This window comes from Petaurus breviceps, unplaced genomic scaffold, assembly GCF_028583685.1.
Source record: "Petaurus breviceps papuanus isolate PSGF00001 unplaced genomic scaffold, PetGlider_PUasm1.0 151, whole genome shotgun sequence".
In the NCBI taxonomy this organism is placed as follows: Eukaryota; Metazoa; Chordata; class Mammalia; order Diprotodontia; family Petauridae; genus Petaurus; species Petaurus breviceps.
In genome coordinates this window covers 34,378,817-34,406,245 of record NW_027185712.1, presented here as the reverse complement: position 1 = coordinate 34,406,245, position 27,429 = coordinate 34,378,817, and the positions used below count along the sequence as shown (strand labels likewise).

Genomic DNA, 27,429 nt, shown 5'->3' with positions numbered 1-27,429 from the left:
GAAGATACATACAAGGTTACCTTGGATGAATATCATCTATTCAGTTACCCAGGTTTGTAACCTCTCAATTATTCCTTCTTCTCCCTTACCTCCCCCATATCCCATTAGTCATAAAGTTTTGCCATTCCTACCTCCATGCCTTTTATCTGTCTCTCTTTTTTACTCACACTACTACCACTTTAGTTAAGTTCTCATCAGCTTTTCCATGTACTTGCTTCTTCATTAGCCTTTCTGCCTTCTCTCCATCCATTGCATAGCTGTCAAAATAATCTTCCTGAGATATAGGCCTGATCATGCCTTTCTCTTTTCAGAAATCTTCAGTGTTTCCCCCTTGCTTCTGGTATTAAATATAAACTCTTTAACTTGTCATTTAAAACTTACAATTTGGCTACAACCAGCTTTTTTAGTTTTAACTTGTATTGCTCTCCTTCATGAACTCTGCATTTCAGACAACCTGGACTATCAGCTGTTTTCTCTATTTAGCATCTTTGGTATATATATACATACATACACAAGCTGTCTCTAATACCTGGAGTGCATATTCTTCCTTTACTTGTGAGAATCCTTAGCTTCCTTCAAGTTCCAGCTTTGGTGCTGTTTCCTCCATGAAGTTGTCCCTGATTTCCAGATATCTTTGCAATCTGCATTCTCTCCTGATTTTCCTAAAGTTTTTTTTTTTTTTTTTTGCTTTTTGGAGGGCAGTTTGGGGTTAAGTGACTTGCCTAAGGTCACACGATTAGGGGTGTGTGTGTGTGTGTGTGTGTGTGTGTGTGTGTGTGTGAAGTGTCTGAGTCTGGATTTGAACTCAGGTCCTCCTGTTTCATTTCACTGTGCCACCTAGCTGCCCCCCTAAAGTATTTTGTGTGAATTCTCCCATGCTCCCATCTTTCCCTGTATTTGATTTATTGAGCTGTAAATTAGAATGTAAACACCTTGAAGTTCCTGGATGGCTTTATTTTTGCCTTTGTATCCCTATTACAATACCTTTTAGGTGTTAGGCTCTTAACAAACACATGATGAATTGAATTGAGACTGGATGGAATGCAAGATATCCATGAAAGTTGTTTTGAAAAGATTTTGCTATATTAATTTGTAGGACTCAAACTACTCTTTTATTTCCTTGGAAATAATGAATTAATATATTGTGCTTGATGTACTATAAGCATTCAGGTCAGAGTTGAGAACATTTACCTTACATTATTTGTTTTTTCCTGGATTAGCTATAAAATTTCACATACTGATTTAAGACTTTTTCTGGGTTGTTCTGTATTCTTTTAAGACGTGGATTTGTATGTCCTGTATTTTCTTTTGTTCTTTTTGTGCAAACCATGATCAAATGAGCCCTATTTTGATGAGTCCGTCCCACACACTTTACATGAAGCTGAGATAATATTAAATTTATAAGAACACTGATGATTATTCAGAGCTGAGGATTTTGTTTTCAGCTATAAATGTATAACATTAATGTTCTAAACCTGTATTTGTGTTTGTGGATATTAAACTCATAACTTACCTTCAAGGAGTGAATAAATTGTCGGCTAAAGATTCCTTTGGTGACAACAAAACAACCTTATGCTAGAAGAAACAAATTTTTGTATTCAATTAGTATTGAATATTTTTTTCCAAGACAGTTTAATATTTTCTTAGTGAAATATGTGACCTTTGTTTGAAATCCTACATCTGAAATATGACTACACAGCTGAATTGTGTTTTTAAAACGATCAAATGAAGGAGAAAGAATTTTTACATGTTTATTATATTAGGCACTTTGTTAAGTACTTGGGATAAAACTGCAAGATAGCAAAATACTCTTTGACCTCAAGAAGCCTACATTGTAATAAGGAAAGCAACCTATACAAGGAAGCTAGAGTGGAAAACTGGAGGGAGGAGTAGAACCAAGAATATGTTGAGGCAGCATGGTTTGGAGCTAGCCAAAGTGGCATGATAGTTGTGTTTGTAATATGATTAATATAGGATTAAAACTCACTGATTAGAGTCCATAACTCCAGGGGAGGGAGACTGAGTTTTGGGTGGACCAGGGTGGTAGTGATAAATACTGAATAGAACAAATACTATTTTCATTACAGATTTGGTAATAATTATTTTTTTGGGGGGGTTTCTTTCTAGGTATACCTATAATCTCAGAAGTACCTCAGAAAGAAAGACTGACAGAACATGATTTGCCTACAAATGTTGATGCTAGTAATTTGAAAAAAAGAAGTTGGGGGTTATTAGTCCCCGGGATAGTTGGTGGGACACTCGTAGCAGTGTATGCAGTTGCTACTCCTTTTTTAACTCCAGCCCTCCGGAAGATTTGTTTGCCTTTTGTACCTGCAACTTCAAATCAGATTGAAAATGTTCTGAAGATGTTACGATGTCGAAGTGGATCCCTAGTAGACATTGGTAGCGGTGATGGACGTATTGTAAGTTATACTGACATTACTGTGATTCGTAAGTTCTGTTATTGTCAGCATCTCCAATGCATTTTTTCTTTATATTTTATTTTTTTTTAATGAATAACAATCCATCTTCTTTCCCTTGCCCCTAGTGTCCCCCCTCCAAATTAGAAAGAAAAAACCCCATTATAAACACGAATTATCAAACAAAACGAATTGCTGCATTGGCCATGACTAAAACATGTCTTAGTTTGTACTCTTGAGTTCAACACCTCTTTATTAGGAGATAGGTAGCATGTTTTATGAGCCCTTTGGAATCGTGGTTGGTCATTTCGCTAATCAGAGTTTTTAAGTCTTTTAAAGTTGTTTTTCTTTACAACATTGTTACTATAAAACTTCTTCTCTTGCTTCTGTTCACTTCATTCTGCATCGCTTCATAGAAGGCTTCTCAGGTTTTTTTGAAATAATTCCTTTTATTAGCTTGTTTAGCAAAATAGTATTTCATCACATTTTTATATCATAAGTTATTCAGCCATTCCCCAGTGTCTTCCCTTATAAACTGAGGCAATCCCTCAATTTCCAGTTCGTTATGAGTGCAAAAAGAACTGATATAAACTTTTTGTAGAAGTTTGTTTTACTTAATACTAATTCTTCTCTTAATCTGCCTACCCTCTTATTCTGTCCTTTTCCTTTTCCTTTTTCCATCCTGTTTCCCAGTTTAGTGAAATGTATAACTGTACCTGTGTTCAGGTACTGTCCACTATGTCTTCCCCTGCCCCCAATCCCTTCCATCTTGTTTGTATGGATTTCTACTTGTACACCCCAATTATGTGAAATAAATTTTCTTGTTCTCCTCTTTTCTCCTATAGGGTATTCCTCTTCCCTTTCCTTTCCATTCTTATTTTAAGGTCACCAAAACATAAGAGAACCATGCTGAGGCTTTCTGTTTAATTAAACTCCTTCATACAACCCTTAATGATTGTAGGGTTCAGAAGGGATAATGCATATCTCCTCATGTTAGAATATAAAAACAATTTATCCTTTTTTTTAAGGCCCTTATGGTCATTCACTTATATTTACCTTTTTTTTTTTTTTTAAGCAATCGGGGTTAAGTAACTTGCTCAAGGTTACACGGCCAGTTATTTCTGGGTGAGTGCTAAGTATCAAAGCCCGTATTCGATCCCCAGGTCATCCCAACACTGGAGCTGGTTCTCTTACTCGCTGTGCTACCTAGCCGCCCCTTATATTTACCTTTTTTATGTTTCTTTTGACTCTTATGTTTGCATTTCCAAGTTTTTCTGCAGCTCTAGGCTTTTCATTGGGCTTTGGAAGTCTCTTTGATTAAAGGTCCATTTCCATTTTTTCCCAATAGGCTTTTATAGTTTTGCTGGGTAAGTTATTCTTGGTTATTAGCCTGTATCCTTTGCTTTCTCAGATATCCAGGTTTTCTGATTCCTTATATTAATGGCTGCTAATTTGTGTGTGATGCTGACTGTGGCTCTTCAGGACTTGAATTCTTTCTTTTTTTTTTTCCTGCAATCTTACTTTGCATTTTATTTTTTAAAATTAATTCTTTAATTTATTAATTTGTTTGTTTCCTTTTAATTTACAGGATTCAATTCCACAATTCCTTGAATTTCACAATTTGTCCCCCCCCCCCCCCCCCCCCCATAGCGTCTTATAATCAAGTATAGGATCTGTAGATACTTTCACATTATACAATAGTCAGGTTATAAGGATGGATTGTACCAGCTGGGATGAAAAATGGTATAGAGGACATAAAATCAAATAAGAGAACAAAAAAGATCAGGTATTTTGCTTCCACCTGGATATAAATTTAGTTCTTTCTAGTTCTTTCTCTGGATGCATGTTTTTCTCTCCATCATGCGTCTTTTGGGATTGACTTATATCCCTGCATTGTTGAGAAGAGTCCAGTCTATCAAAGTTGGTCATCACACATATGTTGTGTCCGTAATTGTGTACAAATTCCTCCTGGTTCTACTCTTCTCACTCAGCATCAGTTCTTTTAAGCCTCTCTCTTTGGGATATAACCCTAGGAATGGTATTGCTGGATCAAAGGGTATGAAAGTATTTATAGCCCTTTGGGCATAATTCCAGATTGCTCTCCAGAAAGGCTGGATCAGTTCACAACTCCACCAACAATGCATTAGTGTTCCAGTTTGCCCACATCCTCTCCAGCATTTGTCATTTTCCTGTTTTGTCATCTTAGCCAATCTGACTGGTGAGATGTGGTACCTCAGAGTTGTTTTGATTTGCATTTCTCTAACCAATAGTGAATTAGAGCATTTCTTCATGTGCTTATAGATAGCTTTAATTTCTTTCTCCGAAAACTGCCTGTTCATATCCTTTGACCATTTATCAATTGGGGAATGACTTGTATTCTTATACATTTGACTCAATTCTCTGTATATTTTAGAGATGAGTCCTTTGTCAGAGATATAGGTTGTAAAGATTCTTTCCCAATTTCCCACCTCTCTCTTAATCTTGGTTACATTGGCTTTATTTGTACAAAAACTTTTCAATTTCATGTAGTCAAAATTATCCATTTTACATTTTATAATGTTCTCTAATTCCTGTTTCGTCATAAAGTCATTCCCTCTCCACAAGTCTGATAGGTAAACTATTCCTTGTTTTAGCAGACTGCTTACAGTATCAACCTTTATACCTAGATCATGAACCCATTTAGACTTGATTTTGGTATATGGTGTTAGATAATGGTCCATGTCCAGTTTCTGCCATACTATATTCCAGTTTTCCCAGCAGTTTTTGTCAAACAGTGAGTTCTTATCCCAAAAACCAGGGTCTGGGGGTTTATCAAACAATACATTACTGTAGTCGTTGACTTCTGAATCTCGTGTGCCTAATCTATTCCATTGATCCACTTCTCTATTTCTAAGCCAGTACCAGGTAGTTTTGATGACTGCTGCTTTATAGTACAGATTGAAATCTGGTAAAGCTAGTCCACCTTCCCTAGCATTTTTTTTCATTAATTCCCTTGATATTCTGGACCATTTATTCTTCCAGATGAATTTTGTTACTATTTTTTCTAACTCTATAAAGTAGTTTTTTGGTAAATTAATTGGTATGGCACTAAATATATAATTTAATTTAGGTAAAATTGTCATTTTTATTATATTAGCTCGACCCAGACATGAGCAATTGATATTTTTCCAATTAGTTAGATCTGACTTTATTTGTGTGAAAAGTGTTTTGTAGTTATGATCATACAGGTCCTGGGTTTGTTTTGGCAGGTAGATTCCCAAATATTTTATAATGTCTACAGTAACTTTAAATGGGATTTCTCTTTCTACTTCTTGCTGTTGAATTTCATTGGAAATATATAGGAATGCCGAGGATTTATGTGGGTTTATTTTATATCCTGCAACTTTGCCAAATTTATTTATTGTCTCAAGCAGTTTTTTACTTGATTCTCTAGGATTCTTTAAGTATATCATCATATCATCTGCGAAGAGTGATAGCTTGGTCTCTTCTTTGCCTAACTTGATTCCTTTGATTTCTTTTTCTTCTCTAATTTCTACTGCTAACATTTCTAGTACCAGATTGAATAAGAGGGGTGATAGTGGACACCCTTGTTTCACCCCTGATCTTATGGGATTTCCTTGAGATTTTGCCTCCCATTGTCCATCTCTATAAAAGTAAAGTAAATAAATTGTCTGTGACAATCAAAGCAGGGTCTCTCTCTTTGTCACTGCTGGCAAGAGTCTTTCCAGAGAACTCCTTAATACACTGATTCTTCACCTGGAAGATGGTCATCTACCTGAAGTGTGGCTTCAGAAAGGACCAAGAAACGATTGATACAGTGTTTGCTGCCTGCCAGCTCCAGGAGAAATGCCAGGAGCAGAACAGAAGTCTATACACAACGTTTGTAGATCTGACAAAGGCCTTTGCTACTGTTAGTTGTGAGGGTTTATGGAAAATTGTGTCAAAATTTGGTTGCCTGGAGAAGTTAATCAGCATCAATTTCATGAAAGCATACTTGCCTGGGTTCTGGATGGGTGCTTTCTCTGTCACCAGTGGAGTGAAACGAGGCTGTATGCTTGCTGCCATGCTTTTTAGCATGACGTTTTCAGCCATGTTGTCAAATGCCTTCATTGAAGATGAACTTGGCATCAAGGTCAGCTACTGCACTGATGGTAAATTTTTCAACTTGAAAAAGCTACAAGCCAAGACTAAAATAAAGGGAGTGTTGGTGCATGATTTTCTGTTTGCAGATGATTATGTGTTCAATGCAGCCACTGAGGCTGAGATGCAACAAAGTATGGATGAATTCTCTGTTGCTTGTGCTAATTTTGGCCTAACAGTTAACACTAAGAAAACACAGGTGCTCCATCAGCCACCACCATTACTGCCCATACCTGGAACCATCAGTTACAGCAAATGGACAAGTTTTGAATGCTGTGGATCAGTTCACTTACCTTGATGTAGTGTACTTTTCAGGGATGTAAACACTGATAATGAGGTTGATACATACATTGCCAGATCTAGGTCAGTGTTTGGGAGGCTCTGAAGGAAAGTGTGGAAGAGAAGAGGTATTAGACTGACTACCAAACTGAAGGTCTATAGAGCTGTTATGCTGACTTCATTGTTGTATGCCTGTGAAACCTGGACAGTCTACCAGTGCCATGCGAGGAAACTGAATCACTTCCATTTAAATTGTCTTAGGAAGATTCTGAAGATCTCCTGGCAGGATGAGATACCAGGACACGGAGGTGCTTTTTTGAACTAAACTGCCATGCATTCAAGGTAGCAAAAAGTGAAAAGTTATGGTCTGCTGCAGAGAGCAAGCAACTCCCATGGGCTGGCCGTGTTGTTTGAATGCCAAACATATACTTGCCAAAAAGACTTTTTGATGGAGGACATAGGGCATAGTGGTTAGAAGAAGCAATACAGGTGATATGAGGACATTCAAGGTTTCTCGTTAAGTTCTTTGGAATTGATTGTGGGACATGGGAGACACTGGCACAGGACCGCCCAGTATGGTATTACCTCATCAGAGAAGGTACTGTGCACTATGAACAAAGCAGAATTGAAGTAGTTCAAAAGAAATGTGGGATGTTTAAATTTAGAGAATCCACCCCAAATGTTCACATGGACTATTTGTACCCGACCTGTGGTAGAGCATTCCAAGCTTGTGTTGGTCTGATGAGCCATAGTTCGACATGCTGTAGCTTGACTCTAACATAGTGATGTCACTTTGGCCCTCTTTAAGAATGAATGGAAGAGAAGAGGATGAATGGAAGAGAAGAGAATGGATGGAAAAGAAGAACCAATGTATGTCTTGTGGTTATTATCTTCCTTTGAGTTTGTGTCTTAAGCACTCTGTCTCCATAATAATCTTTTATGCCAATATTCTTTTTTTGTTTGTTTATTATTCTAGCCTATTTCCTAATTTCCAATTTTATGTAAAGACTATCTGTATGGTCTGTACAATTCTAGAAGGAATATTGAGGCTGAGTGTTTTGCTCCTTTCTTGAATGTTGTGTTATTTCAGGATCTCTGGGCAAGCTCAGACTAGAAACCATTCAGTGATCCTAAAGTGGTCTGATCCAGGGCAAAGTCTGATTGATGTCATCTGGGGCTGAACTTTGCAAATTCATGATCTGGATTTGGATTTGAATAACATACCTGTGAGCTTGCCCCAGTTAGGGTTTTAGGAGACTGCTGTTGGACTTAGCTTCTAACAGCCAAATAGAAAGCTCTGCTGGTTCAGAGTGACAGGAATCCAAAAAAAACTAGCCGTGTGACCTTGGGCAAGTCGCTTAACCCTAATTGCCCTCCAAAAAGCAAACAAACAGAGTGACAGGAATCCAGGCTCCCAGCCCTGGTTATTTCCCTGAAGATTTTAAGCCCGACTGGAAGCTATAACTGAGACTCTACTCTGCTTCTGGTGTGAGAGCTACTTTGTCGTTGCTTACTTCTGACTTAGATACTAGATAGCCAAGGTCCTATGATAGCACCTTAGCCTAGAATGCTACCTTGAGGCACAGGACACCTCCTAGATCTACCTAGTATCTTTGACCTAGGTTTTAGTAATAAGTAACAGAGCTGCCATTTGTTAGCTATTCTTGTGCCCTGCAACAAGCTTAGGCTTTTCTGTGCTAGATCTGCTTCTTCCAGTACTGGAATGCTCCATGCTGGCATTTCTGGCTAGATCCCTGACTCCAGTGTCTGCAGACCTCTCATTTGTTTCCCTTTTGACCAGGGCTGGAAAAAGGACTCACTGAGATGATTTTTTTCTTGGATTTTCTGATCAGTACTTAGTCTCGTACATTTTCTAGATCTGTTAGGAGAATCTGTGGTTTAGAGTTTAGCTATACTTCTTCCTGCTAGTCTTCCAACTTGGCTCTGCCCTCATTTCCATTTTTCTTACAAAATCTGGGGAAGATTCACTGAATCAAAATGTTTAAAATTAAAGCATCGATTTAGCTATTGTGTATTATCTTTTACCAGACTCTAAAAAACCTGTGACTTGAGTAAATATTTTATTTCTATAAATTCTTAATATTTGTTATAGGAGGAAATGCTTTGTAGGTCATTGTCACATAAAAACAATTCAATATGAAATTAGTATTTGATATTTAAAAGGGTATTTAGGCATATATAATCAAAGCAAAGTTTTAAAATTAGCCAATTTTGGCAGTTTACAATCATATAATACATATATCCATATTTCTATGGAATAATTTACACAGGGTTTTGGGCATGAAGTAGGAGAAAGCAAACAACAATGGGCCATTTGATTTTCTTAGACTTTTTGATACTCTCCCTCATCTGGAATACAGATGACAACAGAAAAGTCATCAAATGTGCTTTTGTATGGCAAATGACCACCATTAAATTATGCTTTTTGCCTAATACAGAGGTGTCAAACACATGGTCTGTGCAACACTCTGCAGTGCTGCCGAACAAGATTAAAATGTAATTGGGAAACATTTAACTAAATAAAAGCACAGTGGAACATAGATAATGTTAATATGTGGTTTTCTAAGTCATACATAGATCCTTATTATGCTTTAGAGGCTGCTGTTTCTGTTTTGGTTTGATATCACTGGCTCAGTTTGTTTAAAACTGGTACCATTTGCAGGCCATGATCCAGATCATCATGTATAAATTTGAAGCAACAGGATACTTGAGTGTAGGTAGTAATAGCTTTATTTTCCCCCCCAAATGCTTTATTAACTTCTGGTTTACTTCATTCATTTCTACCAGATTTTGGGTTACAAATTTTCTCCCCGTTTTTCCCCTACCCAACACCCCAAAATAGCAGCCCCCAGGATATCCCCTCCTCTAATTTCCAAAATACATGAAAAATAGCATTAATAGTATATATATACACATACACATATGTTGTTTTTTTTTTTAAACATTTGGTTTTAAAACTTTGAATTCCAGATTCATTCCCTTCCTCCCTTGTCACCTACCCTTACTGGGAAGATAAGCAATTCAATATAGGTTGTACATGTATAGCTAATGCAAAACATTACCATAGTAGATGTATTATAGAAGACTGATTATATTTCCCTCCTTCCTATCCCATCTCCCACTTGATCTATTCTCTACTTTGGTACTGTCCCTTTTCAAAAGTATGTGTTTCCAACTTCTCTCCCCCCCAGCCTAGCCTTCCTTCCTTCATCCCCCCCTCTCATCCCTTTCCCCCCTACTCTCCTGTAGGGTGAGATACCCTATTTAGTGTGTATATCATTCCCTCCCTTAGCCAAATTCAGTGAGTATAAGGTTGACCCATTCCCTTATGCCTTCCTGTTCTTCCCCTCCATTGTACCCATTTTCCCTTGCCTCTTCTATATGAGATAGTTTACCCCATTCTATCTCTCCCCATCTCCTCTCATGATATTCCTCTCTCACCTCTTTTAAGTGTCATCTCTTCCTATTAATAATAATTGGTCCCAGGGCGGCCAGGTAGCACAGCGAGTAAGAGCACTGGCTCCAGTGTTGAGAAGACCTGGAGATCGAATCCCGGGCTCAGACACTTAGCACCCACCCAGAAACACCTGGCCGTGTAACCTTGAGCAAGTTACTTAACCCCAATTGCTTAGGGGCGGCCAGGTGGCTCAGCGAGTAAGAGCACTGGCTCCAGTGTTGGGATGACCTGGATCAAATCTGGGCTCAGATACTCAGCACCACACCCAGAAATAAAAACTGGCCGTGTAACCTTGAGCAAGTTACTTAACCCCAATTGCTTAAAAAAAAAAATAATAATTGGTCCTGTGCCCTCTATCTATGTATACCTGTAAACATATATATTCATATGCCTATATACCCTCCGATAAAGACTATATATATATATTTCTATTCCCTTCAACTATTTTCATAATGAGAAAAGTTTCATCAGTTACAATTATCATTTTTCCATGTAGGAATGTAAATAGTTCAACTTTGATAAGTTCCTTATGATTTCTTTTCCCTGTTTACCTTCTCATGCTTCTCTTGCTTCTTGTATCTGAATGTCAGATTTTCTATTCAACTCTGGTTTTTTCACCAAGAATACTTGAAAGTCCTCTATTCTACTGAATGACCATATTTTCCCCTGAAACATGATACTCAGTTTTGCTGGGTAGGTGATTCTTGGTTTTAATCCCAGATCCTTTGACCTCAGGAATATCATATTCCAAACCCTCCAATCCCTCAGTGTAGAAGCTGCCAGACACTGTGTTATCCTGATTGTGTTTCCACAAATATTCAAATTGTTTCTTCCTGGCTGCTTGTAATATTCTCTCCTTGATCTGGGAATTTCGGAACCTGGCTATAATATTCCTAGGAGTTTTCTTTTTGGGATTTTTTTCAGGAGGTGATCGGTGTATTCTTTCAACCTCTGTTTTGCCCTCTGGTTCTAAAACATCAGGGCAGTTTTCCTTGAGAATTTCTTAGAGGATGATTTCTAGGTTCTTTCTTTGATCATGGCTTTCAGGTATGTAGTGGCAAGCACCCCAGCATCCCCAGGGTGGCTGCCAACACTGGTTCATAGATCTGCTTTTCTAAAGGAAAGCAACTCAAAATGGGTTAACAATCTTTTTTTTTTTTTTAAGCTATTAGGGTTATGTAACTTGCCCAAGGTTACACGGCCAGTTTTTTTGTGTGGGTGTTAAGTATCTGAGGCCAGAACTGATCCCGGGTCCTCCCGACTCTGGGGCCAGCGCTCTTACTCACTGCGCCACCTAGCCGCCCCTGGGTTAACAATCTTGCTTTAATCAATCAAAAGTATATCGTTTACCTAGTTCAGGAGTAAAAGGTCAGCATCCTGAACTTCAGAATATACAGAGGTTACAAGCATAAGTTACAAGAACATTTCAGTAGACAAGCTTCCAAACTGTCCAACCATTACATACATACTAAATCACAGTTACCAGAGAGGGAAGCGTCAACATCTGGGTTTTCAAAGCTGGGGGCTCTCAATGGCTGCCCAGAGTCTCATCTGGTCAAATAACATAACACTTCTCAAAGTGAGCCCCAAAGCAAAGTCTCCCATCAGGTCTTATATAGCCTTCTCCTGGCTCAGAGAATGTAACAACCTTTTTGACCCATTGCCGAATCACAAAATATCTCCTGAGAAACAAGCCTCTGTGGCAGCAAGCACCCCAAGCCTCCCAAGGGTTGCTGCCACAATATGTTCTTGGATCTGCTTTGATAAAGGAAAGCAACTCAAAATGGGTTAACAAGCTTACTTTAATCAATCAGATATGTATCGTTTACCTAGTTCAGGGGAAAGAGGTCAGCACGCCGAACTTCAAAGTATACAGACAGAATTATCAAGACAGAGAAACAGATCAAGTAGACAGTTTTCCAAACTGTCTAACCATTACATCCATACCAAACAATATCTGAGTTTCAAAGCCGGGGGCTCTGGATAATGGCTTTCCAGAGTTTCATCTGATCAAATCACAGAACCCTTCTCAAAGTGAGCCCCCAAAGAAAGCTACAAATCAGGGCTTATATAGCCTTCTCCTGGCTCAGAGAATGTAACAACCTTATTGACTCACTGGCCAATCAAGAAGTATCTACTGAAAAACAAGCCTCCCACTCCAGGCTCCAGGTGCACTTTAGCCTAGGGGCAGGGAAGATCTTACAAATTTACATTCCCATTACAGCCTCCCACCACAGGCTCCAGGTGCACTTAAGCCTAGGGGCAGGGAAGATCTTAAAAATTTACATTCCTGTAACATGGTAGTCCAATAATTTTTAAATGATCTCTTCTGTATCTATTTTCCAAGTAAGTGGTTTTCCCCATGAGATTTCACATTGCCTTCTATTCTTTCATTTGTTTGGATCTGTTTAACAGCATCTTGATTTCTCATAAAGTCACTAGCTTCCATCAGCTCCAATCTAATTCTGAAGGAATGATTCTCCCCAGTGAGCTTTTGAGATTCTTTTTCTATCTGGCGAATTCGGCTTTTTAAGGCATTCTTCTCCTCATTGCCTTTTTGAGTCTCTTTTGCTATTTGAGTTAGTCTGTTTTTTAAGGTGTTATTTTCCTCAGTCAGGCTATTGACTCTCATTTCATAATTTTCTTGCATCTTTCTCATTTCTCTTCCCAATTTTTCCTCCACTTCTCTTATTTGCTTCTTAAGGTCCTCTATGGCCTGTAACCAGCTCGTATTTTTCTTTGAAGCTTTTGGTGCAGGAGTTCTGACTTCACTGTCTTCCTCCTGTTCCATGCTTTGATCCTTTTTGTTGCCAAAATAGGTGTGTAAAGTTTGGGTGCTCTGTTTATTTTGCTTTCTTTGCCTGCTCATTTTGCCACTCAGTCACTTGACCACTGGGCTTTTTGCCACAGTAGGACTCTCCCACCATACAGGGGAACTTTGTCCCAAATGCTGGGGTTTTCTCAGCTGCCAGATGTATTGGATGGGTGCCCTCTCTGAGGCCTCCACATGCTCTGGCAAGCTGGACACACACCCAGGACCTCCACCCTAGACTGAAATCCAGATCCAAGCAGGTTAAAGCAAGAGTGATTACCCCTCATACTAGTTGCTTGGTCCCCCTATACTCTGCAGGCCAGGAGCTGAAGCTGCCACATGGCAGTAGCTGTTGCACTGCCCTGCTCCTCAGCAGCTTCTTGCCTTGGGGGCAGAGGCCAACCATACTCCCAACTACTGGATCCCAAAGTCCACCCTGCACTGACCTCTCACTTTGTCTTTAGCATCTATTTGTTGATAATTCTGGAAACTGCCACAGCTGCTGATGATCTGGAGTCCCTCCAGCTGGTGGTTGGTCAGGCCTGCCCTGGGGCTAAAAGCTCTGGCTGATGTAGGGCTGGGTTCCCAGAGTGCTGCACTGGTGGATTCCTGCCGGCCTGCTGGCTGTCCTCAGTGGGAGGTTAGCTTCTCTGTGTCATTTTGTGCTCCAGAGTTTGTTCAGAGTCCCCTTTTACATGAATTGGGGGAGGTGGAAACTGGAGCCCTGCAGAAGTCCTGTTTCTACTCTGCCATCTTGACTGCCAAGCAATTTTCCCATATTTTTCTTTACTGACATAAAATCCGTTTTTTTTTTTTTTTTTTACTGTCACCAGATCCTCTTTTATTTCCCTGAGTGTTTATGACTCTCTTTAGCATGTAATGGTCCACATTTGTTTCCAGTGCTGTTGCTGTTTGTTTAGGGATCATGGCTTTTATTCCTTGTTTTTCCCTTTGGAATCTATTTTGATTCTTTTAATGCATAATATTTATTCATTACATTGGAGAGTTTTTTTTCCTTTTTTGTTTAATTCTTTTACTGTTCTTTTTCCTTTTGTGAAAAGCTATTTTGGAGGCATTTTGATTACCTCTCTATTTTCAATTCATCACTTCCCCATTTTTATTTTGAGCTTTTCTGTATTTGTTCTTGTGGAAAGTATTGGGGAGCAGGATTCGTTGTAATCTCTCACTCTTCCATCTTGCCAGAAGTCAATAGTTGACTTAACTTTCTTCTGCATTTCTTTTAACTTGATTTTAAAGTTTGAGTATTATTGTCAAGAGCCAAGGAAATTATGTAGTATCAACTGTTAATTTATCCAAAGATATTCATGTTGTTAAAGATGGTAAATTCTAGGAGTTATTTCCTTTTGTTGCAGAATTTTGACAGACTATATGCAGTTTCCTATTAGCCATATCAATGGATGGGTTCCACTATGGCTTTGGATAATCAAGAATCAAGTATATAAATGTGGAAAACACCTGTACTTCAGTCTTATTGATAATTGAGATGAAATGGATATAACACATGGAAGGTGTAGGATCTTTTTTTTTATTAGTTTATTTACTTTTAGTTTATAATATTCAGTTCCACAGTCCCTTGAGTTTCAAATTTTCTCACTCTCCCTCTCCTCTCCCTCCTCCCCCCCGCTAAGACAGCATGCAATCAAATATAGGATCTACAAATATCTTGACATTAATCATTAGTCAGGTTGTAAAGAAGGATTATAACTGATGGAATGATCACTGGGAAAGAGGAAACAAAACAAAGCAAGAAAAAGAAACAGAGCAAGTAGTTTTCTTCAACCTGCATTCAGACTCCGAAGCTCTTTTGAGTCTTTTGGAATTGTCTTATAACCTTACATTGCTGAGAGGAGCCCAGTCTATCAAAGTTAGTCGTCACATACGTTGTGTCTGTAATTGTGTACAGATTTCTCCTGATTCTGCTCTTTTCGCTCAGCATCAGTTTATATAAGTCTCTCCAGGCTATTATAAAGTCCATTTGCTTCTCATTTCTTTTTTTCTTTTTCTTTTTGGAGGGTGATTGGAGTTAAGTGATTTGCCCAAGGTCACAAAGCTAGTTTTTGTGTTAAGTATCTGAGGCCAGATTTGAAGTCAGGTCCTCCTGACTCCAGGGCCGGTGCTTTATTCACTACTCCACCTAGCTGCCCCCTGCTCCTCATTTCTTATAGCACAGCAGTATTCCATTACATTCATATAACACAACTTGTTCAGTTATTCTCCAGTTAATGGGTATCCCCTTGATTTTCAGTTCTTTACCAGAAGGTATAGGATCTTAAGGAATCTGGTTATGATTTTATTTATGATTAGCATCATATTTTTAAAAATATATCTGTTAGCAGTGCCTTATACTTAGTGGATATTTAGTTAATAATAATTGATTGATTTATGATCATTATTCCAGTGAGTTGGATTAGGAAGTACTTTGGTCCTTGGGCTTAAAAATAATTTGTTGATTTTCTTCCTATGTTTTAGTAAGTTCTGACTTGTTTTCTGTAGGTCATTGCTGCTGCAAAAGAAGGATTCAGAGCTGTTGGTTATGAGTTAAATCCTTGGCTAGTTTGGTATTCCAGGTATCGTGCTTGGAGAGAAGGTGTCCACAATGCTGCAAAATTTTATGTTTCAGATTTGTGGAAGGTAGGTATATAGAAGATAGAGCTCATGGAGAGCTCTATCAATATTTTAAATATTTAAATCAATATTTTAATTGATATAATAATTCAATTTAATAATTTAAATTTGTAAAATAGTATAGTTGGTGTGAAGGCAAGGGGAAAATCTGAAAAGTAGCAAATTACTTTTTAAATAAGAAAAAAATAAAATAGTATTATTGTCATAGTTCATTTTGTCTTCTGAATCTTTTAGCAAATGGAATATAACTAATATTTATATTTTAGTTGTTAAATTAAGTCTTCTTAAAGCATGAACTGAAATTTAGAAATTATATGAATCCTAAGTATTGATTTACTAAATCATATATTAATTACTTATTAATCTCTATTACACCCAGTGGCAGTAGAGTCTGATCTCATATAGGATTCTTAAAGATTATAACAAAAATTTTTTAACTTTGTCAGACATTTTTGGTAACTTCTTATTAAAAAAAACCCTGTCTATATTTTATTAAAAAAATTATCATTTGGTTACTGTTGCACTTCAAAATGCAACTTACTTACCTGAGGCAAATAATTACACAAATGAATTTTCTTGAGTACATACGTGCTACAGAAAACATTTTTCCTAAATAAAGTTTTCCAATCATAACTTTTGAAGATTCACTGGTAACATTAATAATGATTTTAAGTGAAATAATACAATTTTGCTTATATTTTAGTTGTACTTTATAACTGTGCACCAGTCCTGTAATAGAGTTTAGTAAAGATTTTCCTGAACTATTTCTCTGTTAAACCATTTTTTGCTTTTCTATTTGAAGATCATTTCAATGTTATATAAAAATCTAATATTGTAAGAGAGAAGAAGCTAGGATTTCAAGAAGAGTTCAGTAGTTTGAAAAAATATAGACCCTGAATTTTCCAGTAGCTTATTTGCATAGATCACTTTGGTGAAATAGTAAAATGAATTTGCTACAATTTTGATTCCTCCTTATTTCCTATTTTATTTTGTCAGTTAACAAGTATTTATTGATTGCTTACTAAGTTTCTGGCATGGTGTTAAGCATTGGGAATACAAATGGGGGAAGACAATACATAAAAAGAAGCCAAAAAGGGGTTGCTGAAAGAGAGTGGAGGGAAGAAAGAAGGTACTTTGGGCATGATAGAAAAAAACCTGTGGAGTTTCTGAGTTTCTGAGAAGGATCAATCAGAAAGTGAGGGCTCAGGGGCAGAGAGTATTTCCAGTGAGAAGTAGTCCACTGGAAGTGTGAACATCCAGGGTGAAGAGGGCATCATAGAGAAAGTCTTGTGGAGATGAGTCAGTAGTTCAGCTTGAATAGGGAAGAGCTTTATTGACATCACCACCATCATCATCTCCACTACTACCACCACCATCACTACCATCCTCATCATCATTTCTAATAGTGAATAGATAGGCAAGTTTTTCTGCCACTTTTCTATATGCTCTCTTCAATTAATGTATTTCTAGCTGTTTTAGAGAATCATAGATTTAGAACTAGAAGGGACATTGGAGTCTCTCTGGCTCAAATCCTGCATTTATAAAAGTTTATGTTATTTTCTTTTAAAAATGACTATTACTTTCCATAGACTCTTCTCTCCCTCCATATGCTTCCACTATAACAAATAAATATAGCCAAGCAAAACAAATTAATACACTGAAAAGTCAAGATTCCCTCCTTTTCCCCCATTTTGTTTTAAAGATGAGGAAATTGAGAGCCTAGAGAGATTAAGTGACTTGCTTAAGGTCATTATGGTAGTAAGTGTCAAAGTCTGGATTAATTTCCTTTGACTTAAAGTCAAAGTTAGGATTCATGTTTTTTGACTAAAAATTCATGAATTTCTCCTACCACACTATGTTTCCTGTTCTGTTTCTGGCTCTTTTCAATGTTATTTGGCAATGTTAGAACTCACTAAGATGTATTAAAGAAAATGTTAGATGCATAGTTGCCCTACCTGACTCTAGGCGATCCTCAGACAGGGCTATGCATTCAGGAAAATGTACAAGAAAATAATGGTCATTTTTATTCTGTTGAAAAGGTTGGAGAGGGTTGAGGAGAGAATATAATATTTTCTTTTTTAATTTTAAAGCAAACTGGCTTAATAAACTGGAATAAGCCCATTCTTTCCTCTTGGCTACCAAAAATGTTACTACTAAGCAGGCATTATGGCAGTGTGGACAGAGCATTGCATTAGGGACCAGGAGATTTAGTTCTCTGCCCCTTTCTGGCTATGTGACTTTTGACACCCTCTTTTAGTCTTGGTTTCCTTATATTCCGTGTACATGAATAATAATACTTATACTATCTTCCTTACAGTGTTGTTGTGAAGATCAAATGAGATAACATATATGAAAATATTTTGTAACCATAAAATAATATATGTGTAAACTGTAACTTCTGATTCTATAAAAATTTATTTAGCATATTAAAATTTTCTCAGATTAATTTGTAAAACTTTTTTCTTCTCTTTTTCTTAGGTTAGTTTTTCGCAGTATACAAATGTAGTTATTTTTGGAGTGCCTCAGATGGTAAGTATAGTTATTTTGTTTTTTTCCTGTGTGACAGTTTTGAAAATATGGCCAGTCCTAGTTAATTCCTGTACCAACTAAAGTTATTAATCTATGAAATAATTTCCCCCCGATTTTTAGTATCCATTGATGTTCAACAATTCCTTGGTTTGGTAAAACATTAAATTTTTCCTCAAGGCCTCAAAAATTTAAACATAAGAGATGATATTATAACTTAAAAACTTATTATGGAATAAAAATTTCAGTTAAGCCTCAGAGTTTCCAGTTTGAGTATTGCTTCATGAGATACCAGAGTTTAATATAGTTCACATTTGCCATGAACACTTTTGTACTACTTAAATTACTTGGAAAAGTTAATAAAATGTTCACTTGTGATTCTTCAGATTTTTTAGTGATATAGTTTTTGGGGCAGGTAAGCATTGACTGATTTCAGTTTGCTTCTTTAGACTGATTTGATAAAGAACAGAATATTGAACTTTGATTTTGTACTGTCTAAAATGAAAGTGCTTCAGGATTGTGTGAGTAGTCAGTTTCATAACAATTATCTTAGTGTGTTTTCTGTTAGTTGTGACTTTGGATCATTCTGAAGAGAACTGACTATTCCAATGAGATAAACAATTTTAGTTTTGTGAGTTGTAAGACATCCAAAAACATATTTATATTTTTGGAGTTGATTTTTAAATTTATTTTTTAAAGTCTATATTACCTAAGATTTGCTACATGCTCTCTAGAATGGTGGAATGTAATGGTAGATTTATTACAATCATCAGCCATTTTCCAGGAGAGGGCAGTAGAGGTCTTTGCCTTGTGGGTCTAGCCTCACTTCAAGTTGAGAGTGCAGTTATTGGATTTTTGATGAAACCTATAAGTGGTGGGTTTTGGGGAGCTAGTCACTCAGAGGAAATTAGAGCACCTTTGATTTACTTGGGATTCTAAGTCATCATTGGTTTCATTCATCTGTACACACTTCTATAGCTGAAAATTTTGTGTCATTTTAGCACTTATAGAAAAGTACAAAGGCATACATAATTGAAGGGCCAAATGACATTTAAGAACAGATATTCAGGTAATTTTTGATGATCCATACTAGTGAATTAAAGCAATACAAGTAATCCCTAGACATTAAATAATATAAAACATTGTTTCTCTTTAATTTGGGAAAGGTTTTAAATGATATTTCTGAGAAATACCAGATTAATATTCATAATTATATTTTGCTTAACTGGAGGCAGTGTGGTATAGTGCAAAAAAAATCGAAGATCTAGGTTTTAGGCTGCCACCATTTAGCTCTCTAACTTTGAGCAAATCATTTAGGTTTTTCTGGACCTTATTTTTTTAATTAATTAAGAACTTATTAAGCATCAACTGTGTTTCATTGGGGGCAGATAAGTGGCACAGCGGATAGAGTGCCAGACCTAGAGTCAGGAAGATTCATGTTCTTGAGTTAAAATTTAACCTTAGACACTTAGTGTCTGTGTGACCCTGGGCAAGTCATCCAATCCTGTACCTCAGTTTCTTCATCTGTATAATGAACTGGAAAAGGAAATGACAAACCATTTCAGTATCTTTGCCAAGAAAATGCCAAAAGGAGTCACAGAGTCAGACATAACCGAAAAACAGTTAAGCAGATGTGCCAGTCACTGTGATAGGCATATGCATACAAAGACAAAGTTGAAACAGTCTCTGTCCTGAATCAACATGCACTTATTAATCTTTTATTATGTGGTAGTCGCTGTGCTAAGTGCTAGTAATTAAAATAAAAAGAAAAAAATAGTCCCTGTTCTCAAGGACTTTACATTCTAGTGGAAGGACAACTTGTACATAGATGATAACATAAAAAATAATGGATGGAAGGTGCCTTAGAGGAAAAAGCACCAGTAGCTGGAGAGATAGGGAAAGGCCTTCTACAGAAAGTGGTGGCTTAGTCTGATTCTTAAAGAAAGCCAATGATTCTCCAGTTTTAGAATGGAGAGCATCTAAGCATGGGGGACAACCCCTGCAAAGGTACTGAGGAGACAGGAAATGGTTGTTGTATATGAGAAACAGTCAGTATGGCTGGTGGGAGGGTAATTATAATATGGAAAGGTAGGAAGGGGATCAACTTAGAAGAACTTTAAATACCAAGTAGAAGGCTTTATATATTTTATACTAAAGTAATAGGGAGTCACTGGAACTTATTGAGTAAGAGGATGGCCAGTGCTTTAGGAAAATATTTTGGGAGCTGTGTAGAGAATGAATTGGAATGGAAGGCACTTGAGTCAGGGAGTCCAGTTAGAAGGTTACTGAAAATAGTACAGGGGAGAGGTGATGAGGATGTTGTCGCTGTGAGTGGAGAGGAGTAGGTATATTTGAGATTAGGCAAATGATTGGATAGGAGGGGTAAGAGAGAGAAATTAAGGATAATATGTGTGGTTGTGAACCTGAGTAACAAGAAGGATAGTGGTGCCCTTGATTTAAATAGAATATTTTGGAAGAGAGGTGGGTTTGGGAGGGAAGATAATGAGTTATATTTTGGATATGTTAAGTTTGAGTTGCCTTCAAGACATCCAGTCTAAAATGTACAGTAGGCTTAAGTAATAACTAGGGAGACAATACATGAATATTTAGTTATATTTAAAACACAAATATTGGTATATAAAAACACATGAAAAGCAGACTTAAGGTAACCTTGGAGGGGAAAGCACTAGTAGTGAAAGATTTTTAAGATTTAAGTTTTCCATAATTTTAATATTAAAAATTTTTTACATACTCTGACTGATTGCTGTAGCAGCAAGCACCCCAGTGTTCCCAGGGTGGCTGCCAGCACAGGTTCTTGGATCTGCTTTGATAAAGGAAAGCAACTCAAAATGGGTTAACAAGCTTACTTTAATCAGTCAGACATATATCGTTTACCTTGTTCAGGGGAAAAAGGTCAGCACCCCGAACTTCAAAGTATACAGGCAGAATTATCAAGACAGAAACAGATCAAGTAGACAGCTTTCCAAACTGTCCAGCCATTACATCCATACCAAATCAACATCTGGGTTTCAACATCTGGGTTTTTTCAAAGCCGGGGGGCTCTGGACAACGGCTTCCCAGAATCCATATCAAATCACAGAACACTTCTCAAAGTGAGCCCCAAAACAAAGCCTCACATCAGGGCTTATATAGCCTTCTCCTGGCTCAGAGAATGTAACAACCTTTTGGACCCACTGGCCAATCAAAAAGTATGTACTGAAAAACAAGCCTCCCACCCCAGGCTCTAGGTGCACTTTAGCCTAGGGGCAGGGAAGATCTTTAAAATTTACATTCCCATTGCCATGTTTCCCCGATAATAAGACACTGTCTTATTATTTTTTTGGACAGAAAAACACCAGAGGGCTTATTTTCAGGGGAGGGCTTATTTTAATGAACATTGACAGCAATTTTAATAAACAGGTAAATGTGAACAAAAAAATGTACCTTTATTCAATAATGATCATGTCATCTTCTTCAACAACATCGTCATAAGTGTCCATACCCTGAATTCCATCCTGGATGTCTTGCGCCTCCATTTCCTTCAGAAGAAGTGGACCCAATCTGTCATGTCCAGCAATATAGCTCTCTTTAAATGAATATGTCTTGTCCAGGTAACCTGCTCGTAGTGCCTTGGCGACACAGCTGTCAGTAATTTTATCCCATGATTTCTTCACCCAAGTCACGACTTCTTGCAGACAGGGATTCACAAAGTTTCCACGCTGATTTCTTTCCATTCTATTTTCAATGTAGTCATTGACTTCCATGCGCAAATGGTCCTTGAATGGCTTCTTTATTGCAAAATCAAGGGTCTGGAGATAGGCAGTCATTCCTGCAGGAATCATTACTTGATCTATTCTTCTCTCTGCATGGAAGTTCTTCATTTCTTTAGCACGGTGAGTGCTGGCTGAATCCCAGACTATCAGACCTCTTTGGTTACCTCGCATAACAAGTGGCAGCATTAAATCAACCCACTTTCTTATAACGGCTTGTGTACACCAGGCTTTTTCGGTTTCAAGAACGTAAATGCCAGATACACGTTCAATCTTATCTTTCTTGCCCTTACTGATGATTAGAGGTGTGGCTTTCTTTCCATCCAAACGAATTGCCAAAATACAGGTGACCCGTGCACTTTCATAGCCAGTGGTGGGAATGTAGATTGACGTTGCACCCCTGTGATGAATTGTTGTTTGAGATCCGTGTCCCATAAACACTGCAGTTTCATCCATAGCAATCATATTGCAGGTTTGGTACTTGGAAATGTCGATCCTATCAATAAAGGACTTGAATGCAAGTGAACGTTTAATAACTTCAGCATCTTCCAGCTTAAACAGTGTTGTTGATCTTCTTAGGGACAGTTCATACCATTGAAGGAAACCGTCCAACCAGTGTTGTGATGCTTTGAATCCTTCTGAGACCATTTCAAACTCTGGTGCCATTGAAAGGGCAAATGCTTGAATATCAGCCCTGCGCACAACCAAGGCCTTTGCTCTCCTGTCAGCAATCCATTCACCAATGAGGATCTCCAAGTCAGGATATAAGGGCTGCTGACCTGATCCAGACCTGCACTTTTTCCCTTTTCCCTCATCCACCTGTTGATTGAGGTTATTATAATCTGCTCTCCATTTTCTGACCATTCGAAGATCCAAAAGTTTTTCTTTACAGAAAACTGCAAGATTCTTGCCATGTGACTCCTCTACAATTGCTTTGTTATACTCAACAGTATAGCTCTTCCTTTTTGTACTCATGTCTGGGGGTCAAAACAGGCAGAATAATAAAATTATGACCATCAGTCCTTCTTTTCACTCCATCATGCCCCCTGAGTTCTTCTTTTTTCCTCCATCATGCCCTTTTTATCCTCCATTATACCCCCTCACTCCCGCTTACATACCGGGTTTTTATGTTGTCCTGCCTCAGCTCTCCTCTGTGGCACTGCTCTCAGTGGCGCCAGCAAGCAAATCACTGGGGAAGAACAGGATGATGCGCTCACTGCTGCAGCTCTGATTGGATGCAGCTTGGAGCGCGGCATGCGTTTCACCCGGGGGGGGGCGGTGCATACAGAGGGTACCGTAATGTAGCGTGTAGCGCAGGGGATCACCTTCACTACAGTAGCAATCTCAATAGGGCTTATTTTCGGGGGAGGGCTTATTTTAGAGGAATCTTACACAGTAAGGGGAGGGCTTATTTTCGGGATAGGTCTTATTATCGGGGAAACACAGTACAATTGCCAGGGAGACTGACCCACTTGTGTGCTAGGTAGCAAAGAAAAATCAGATATTAACATTTTCCTGTGGGTTATTTACACATGAATGATTAGTACTTGTTGATACTTCATATTTTTTTATGAACAGCTGTAAAGGACCTTAGAGAGCACCAAAATGAGGAAACAGGACCAGCCAGGTTAAATGACCTGCCCAAAGTCAAACAGCTAGTTAGTATAGAACTAGGGCTCCAGCCCAGAACTTCCAAAACTCTTTTATTGTTTGTATGAAGATCATATTTTCTGAACCTTGACTCAAGAGACATGACCTGTCTATGGATACTCCTTTATACAAAGCTTATTGAAAAACACCCTTCTCTTGAAACAGAGACTTTTCTAGAAATGCCAGAATGTATGTTCTCTCTGACTATACTACTCCACCTTTAGTAACTTATTGTTAGGCAGTGCTCTGTAGTAGAGGTAGGCTAACATTTAAATAGAAATAACTGTAACTTAATAGACTCTTAGGAGTCAATGTCTGAGTGTGTTACAATGTGCTCTAATTATTGTGTTAACAGGAAAATAATCTCACAAAAGATTTAGTTCATGGAAAACAAACTAGCAGCCAGAGTCACAGTGTCTTACAGTAAGCGCATGACTTTTTCTTCTTTTAGGTTAAGTTTCATTATTTAGAAGAATGGCCAGTGAAAACATTGGCCAAATTTTAGCCAAGAAATATAATAATTTTTTTGTTTAATATCTAAACTCCATAAAAATAAGTACTAACATGAAATGGTTGGAAAAAATATACTGCTATCAGCATGTTTTGATATAAAAACATCTAAACATTCAGTATTTATTCTTATTAACAACTTCCTGGTGAGGGCCAGTTAATCTTGAAATTTCTTTAAGCTATTAAATTTGTGTTATTTGAAATTTTTTAAGGTATAATTGGACTGTGATGACTTTGTGTCACTTTCAAATGTGAATAACTTGAATTTCATTAAGTAGATATGACACATCACTGCTTCTCTTTCTGTATAATATCAAGAATTAGATTTGTTGCATATTTATGTGTAAGTTAGTTAATTTCTTATGATTGAAATAGCTCCTTTCATTTTCAGGTTTATCTTGACTCAGCACAAGTCACAAAGTCATTTTGAAATAAAAGAAAGTATAAAAATTAGAAGAATAGTAAGATGAATAACTTTATAATTATCATTTTTTATGAAGAAAATTACCATATGAAATCCTTGAGGTTTTGCATCCCTCTTTGAATTTTTTTCAAACTTATTTCAGACATACACAAGTTGGCAGTAGGGAGGTGCCCAAATTAAAATAGGTTAAACTTCATTGGGGTGCAAATAGGTTAGACTAGAGGCAGACTGATGATTGCTGGTTGCTGCAGGTCATGTGACAAACAAGACAGTGTGCAGTGGCAACCCTACATTTTTTGCAGGCTGTCCAAAAATCCTTTGGCAGGCCTCAAGTGACCTGTGGGCTGTATGTTGTGCAGGTCTAATTTTTTTTCAGGGGTGGGGCAGGCAATCTTTTTTGCAGGTAGTTAGTAAAGAAAAATCTTGAAACATTCTAGCTACTATAGTTTTTTTTTTTAACAAGTTAGTTCCTGTCATTTAACTTAACATCTCCTGTTTATTGCATTCTTAATCCTAATGAATAATTAGCATTTGGGTCCATTACAGATATGGCTAATGTAGTGTTTACCAAACTCATTGAGAATAGATTGTGGGTAGGTAACTTTGAGTTCTATAGAAAATCTTTAGAGGTGAATTGTAGAGTTAGCTTAGATTTACATACAAGAAGTCAAATTATAAAAACAAATATTTTATGGACAAAAAATAAATATTTGTTCAGCATGTTATTAATACATGGAAATAATTTTGTCAACTCTTATAATAAATCTTTTTTTAAACTTGTGATTCATAGAATGAGAAAAACAGCACTTTATGCATTCTTTGAACGTTTAAAAAAAATCTATAAATTTCTTCACTATGGATACTCTTTCCACTGATGAAGACCACAGGCTATCTATACCTAGATAAATAGTTTTCATGAGGTCTTGTGACCAACAAAATTCATTATCTAGTGACTACAGTTCTGGTAATGATCCCTTGTTTACATTAATAATGATAAATGACATGAGACAATTATTTTAATAGATCAGTTGATACCTGACTAGAATTCTGAAGGCATTCTTTTTTGATAATGGTACCCTCTCATTTCCTGGATATGTTATAGATGTTTTTTTTTTTCTTCTAATGAGCATACCTATGAAGACTGAGGTTTACTGAATGGACACACTATTAGTCTATATGGAATTTTAAGGGCTTCTTAATTTTCATTGATAGGCTTTATATTTATATTACTTTCATTTCTGGACATACCTTTCCTCCCCCTTTTTAGAGAGCCATCTCTATAATGAAGAATAACAAGTAAACAGGGGAAAAACAATTCAATACAAATCATCAAAATTCAATGGTATATGGAATATTTTTATGCCCACAGGCTTGCACCTCTAGGAAAAAGGGAGGGAGATGCATTCTTTTCTAATCAAAATTTGGTCGTTATAATTATACAGCTTTCAGTTTGTGTTTTTTCATTCCTTCCATTTACATAGTTGTAGTTATCATGTATATTGTTTTCCTAATATTTCACTTTGCTTCAATAAATCTTTCCTTCTGAATTTTTCATATTCATTATTTCTTATGGTATAGTAATATTCCATTACATTAATGTACTGTAGTTTAATTATTTCACAATAATGAGCACCTTGAATAAAATATTTTGGTAGTTAACAGCATTTGTAGATATTAAAATAGGTAAATAATTTAAAGCTACTTGCATTATAAATGTAGTCATAAAATTAGAGCCCAGTGTAATATATGTCTTATTAAATTAACATATTTGCTATTTCAAGATAGATTAGTAACTACAGATACTTTGTTTTATGTATTTTAATGAATTATTTTACACTTTGTATATGTGACCTGAAGTGCTCTCTTTCACAAAATAATATGATTTTCTCACTAAAGAAGAAAAGTTGTAGCTTTCTAGAACTATAAAATGCAGAAGGAGTTTCTAAACAGATGTACAATCTAACTTGCTCACTCTATCAGTGATTTTCTTATTTTCTACAGATGCTACAGTTGGAGAAGAAACTTCAGCTAGAACTAGAAGATGGTGCCAGAGTCATTGCTTGCCGATTTCCTTTTCCACACTGGATCCCAGATCATATAACTGGAGAGGGGATAGATATGGTGTGGGCATATGATTCTAAGACTTTTAAAGGAAATGAAAAATGTAGCCCCAAACCTGTGCCAAATGTGCATTTGTATTAAGTCATTCAAGTAAAATCTTTGTTGAAAGCATAATTCTTGATTATTTCTAGTATAAAGCACATTTACATATAGTGCTTTTTTAGTTCACTTACAAAAATGTAACTTTTTTAAATTAGGAAAATGCCCTGTGGAATGGATTAAGAAATTGTTTTCTTTTGAGGGGGCAAAGGGGAAAGAAGTTAATGAACACAAATGGATTATGAATATGCAATGAAAGTACCTAAAATGGGTTTACTATAATGTCATGCACTTGAACTCTCAATAAATATGAATTGGTGGTGATGATTTTTGTAGATAAAATAAATGATCCTTTTTAAAGATGTTTTTTGTTAATATAAATGTAATATCCTATAACTTTTTTTAATGCTTTATTAACTTCTGATTTACATCGTTCGTTTCCACGATTTTGAGTTACAAATTTTCTCCCCGTTTTTCCCCCACCCATCCCCCCAAAACAGCAGTCCCACAGGATATCCCCACCTCCGATCTGCTCTCTCCCATATTTTCTCCCATACCCTTTTCAACTTTTCCAGTGGATCTCTATGCCTCAGTGCCTGTATATCTTTTTTTTT

At 37.0% G+C, this 27,429-nt stretch overlaps 1 protein-coding gene across 4 annotated transcripts in view; it reads left to right on the top strand.

Annotated features, from left to right (window-relative positions):
- The window catches only part of ATPSCKMT (ATP synthase c subunit lysine N-methyltransferase), a 35,763-nt gene extending 8,586 nt beyond the window's left edge, over positions 1-27,177 (top strand). For 3 of the 4 annotated variants that reach the window (XM_069077078.1, XM_069077086.1, XM_069077070.1), the window contains exons 2-5: positions 2,128-2,423; positions 15,644-15,781; positions 18,254-18,304; positions 26,657-27,177. In XM_069077078.1, the coding sequence (XP_068933179.1) occupies positions 2,128-2,423; positions 15,644-15,781; positions 18,254-18,304; positions 26,657-26,857 (686 nt within the window). In that variant the 3' untranslated portion in view covers positions 26,858-27,177. Of the gene's footprint in view, positions 1-2,127; positions 2,424-15,643; positions 15,782-18,253; positions 18,305-24,076; positions 24,145-26,656 lie in introns of all 4 variants that reach the window. The other variant, XM_069077094.1, reaches the window with a different exon arrangement.
- Positions 27,178-27,429: the final 252 nt, after the last annotated feature.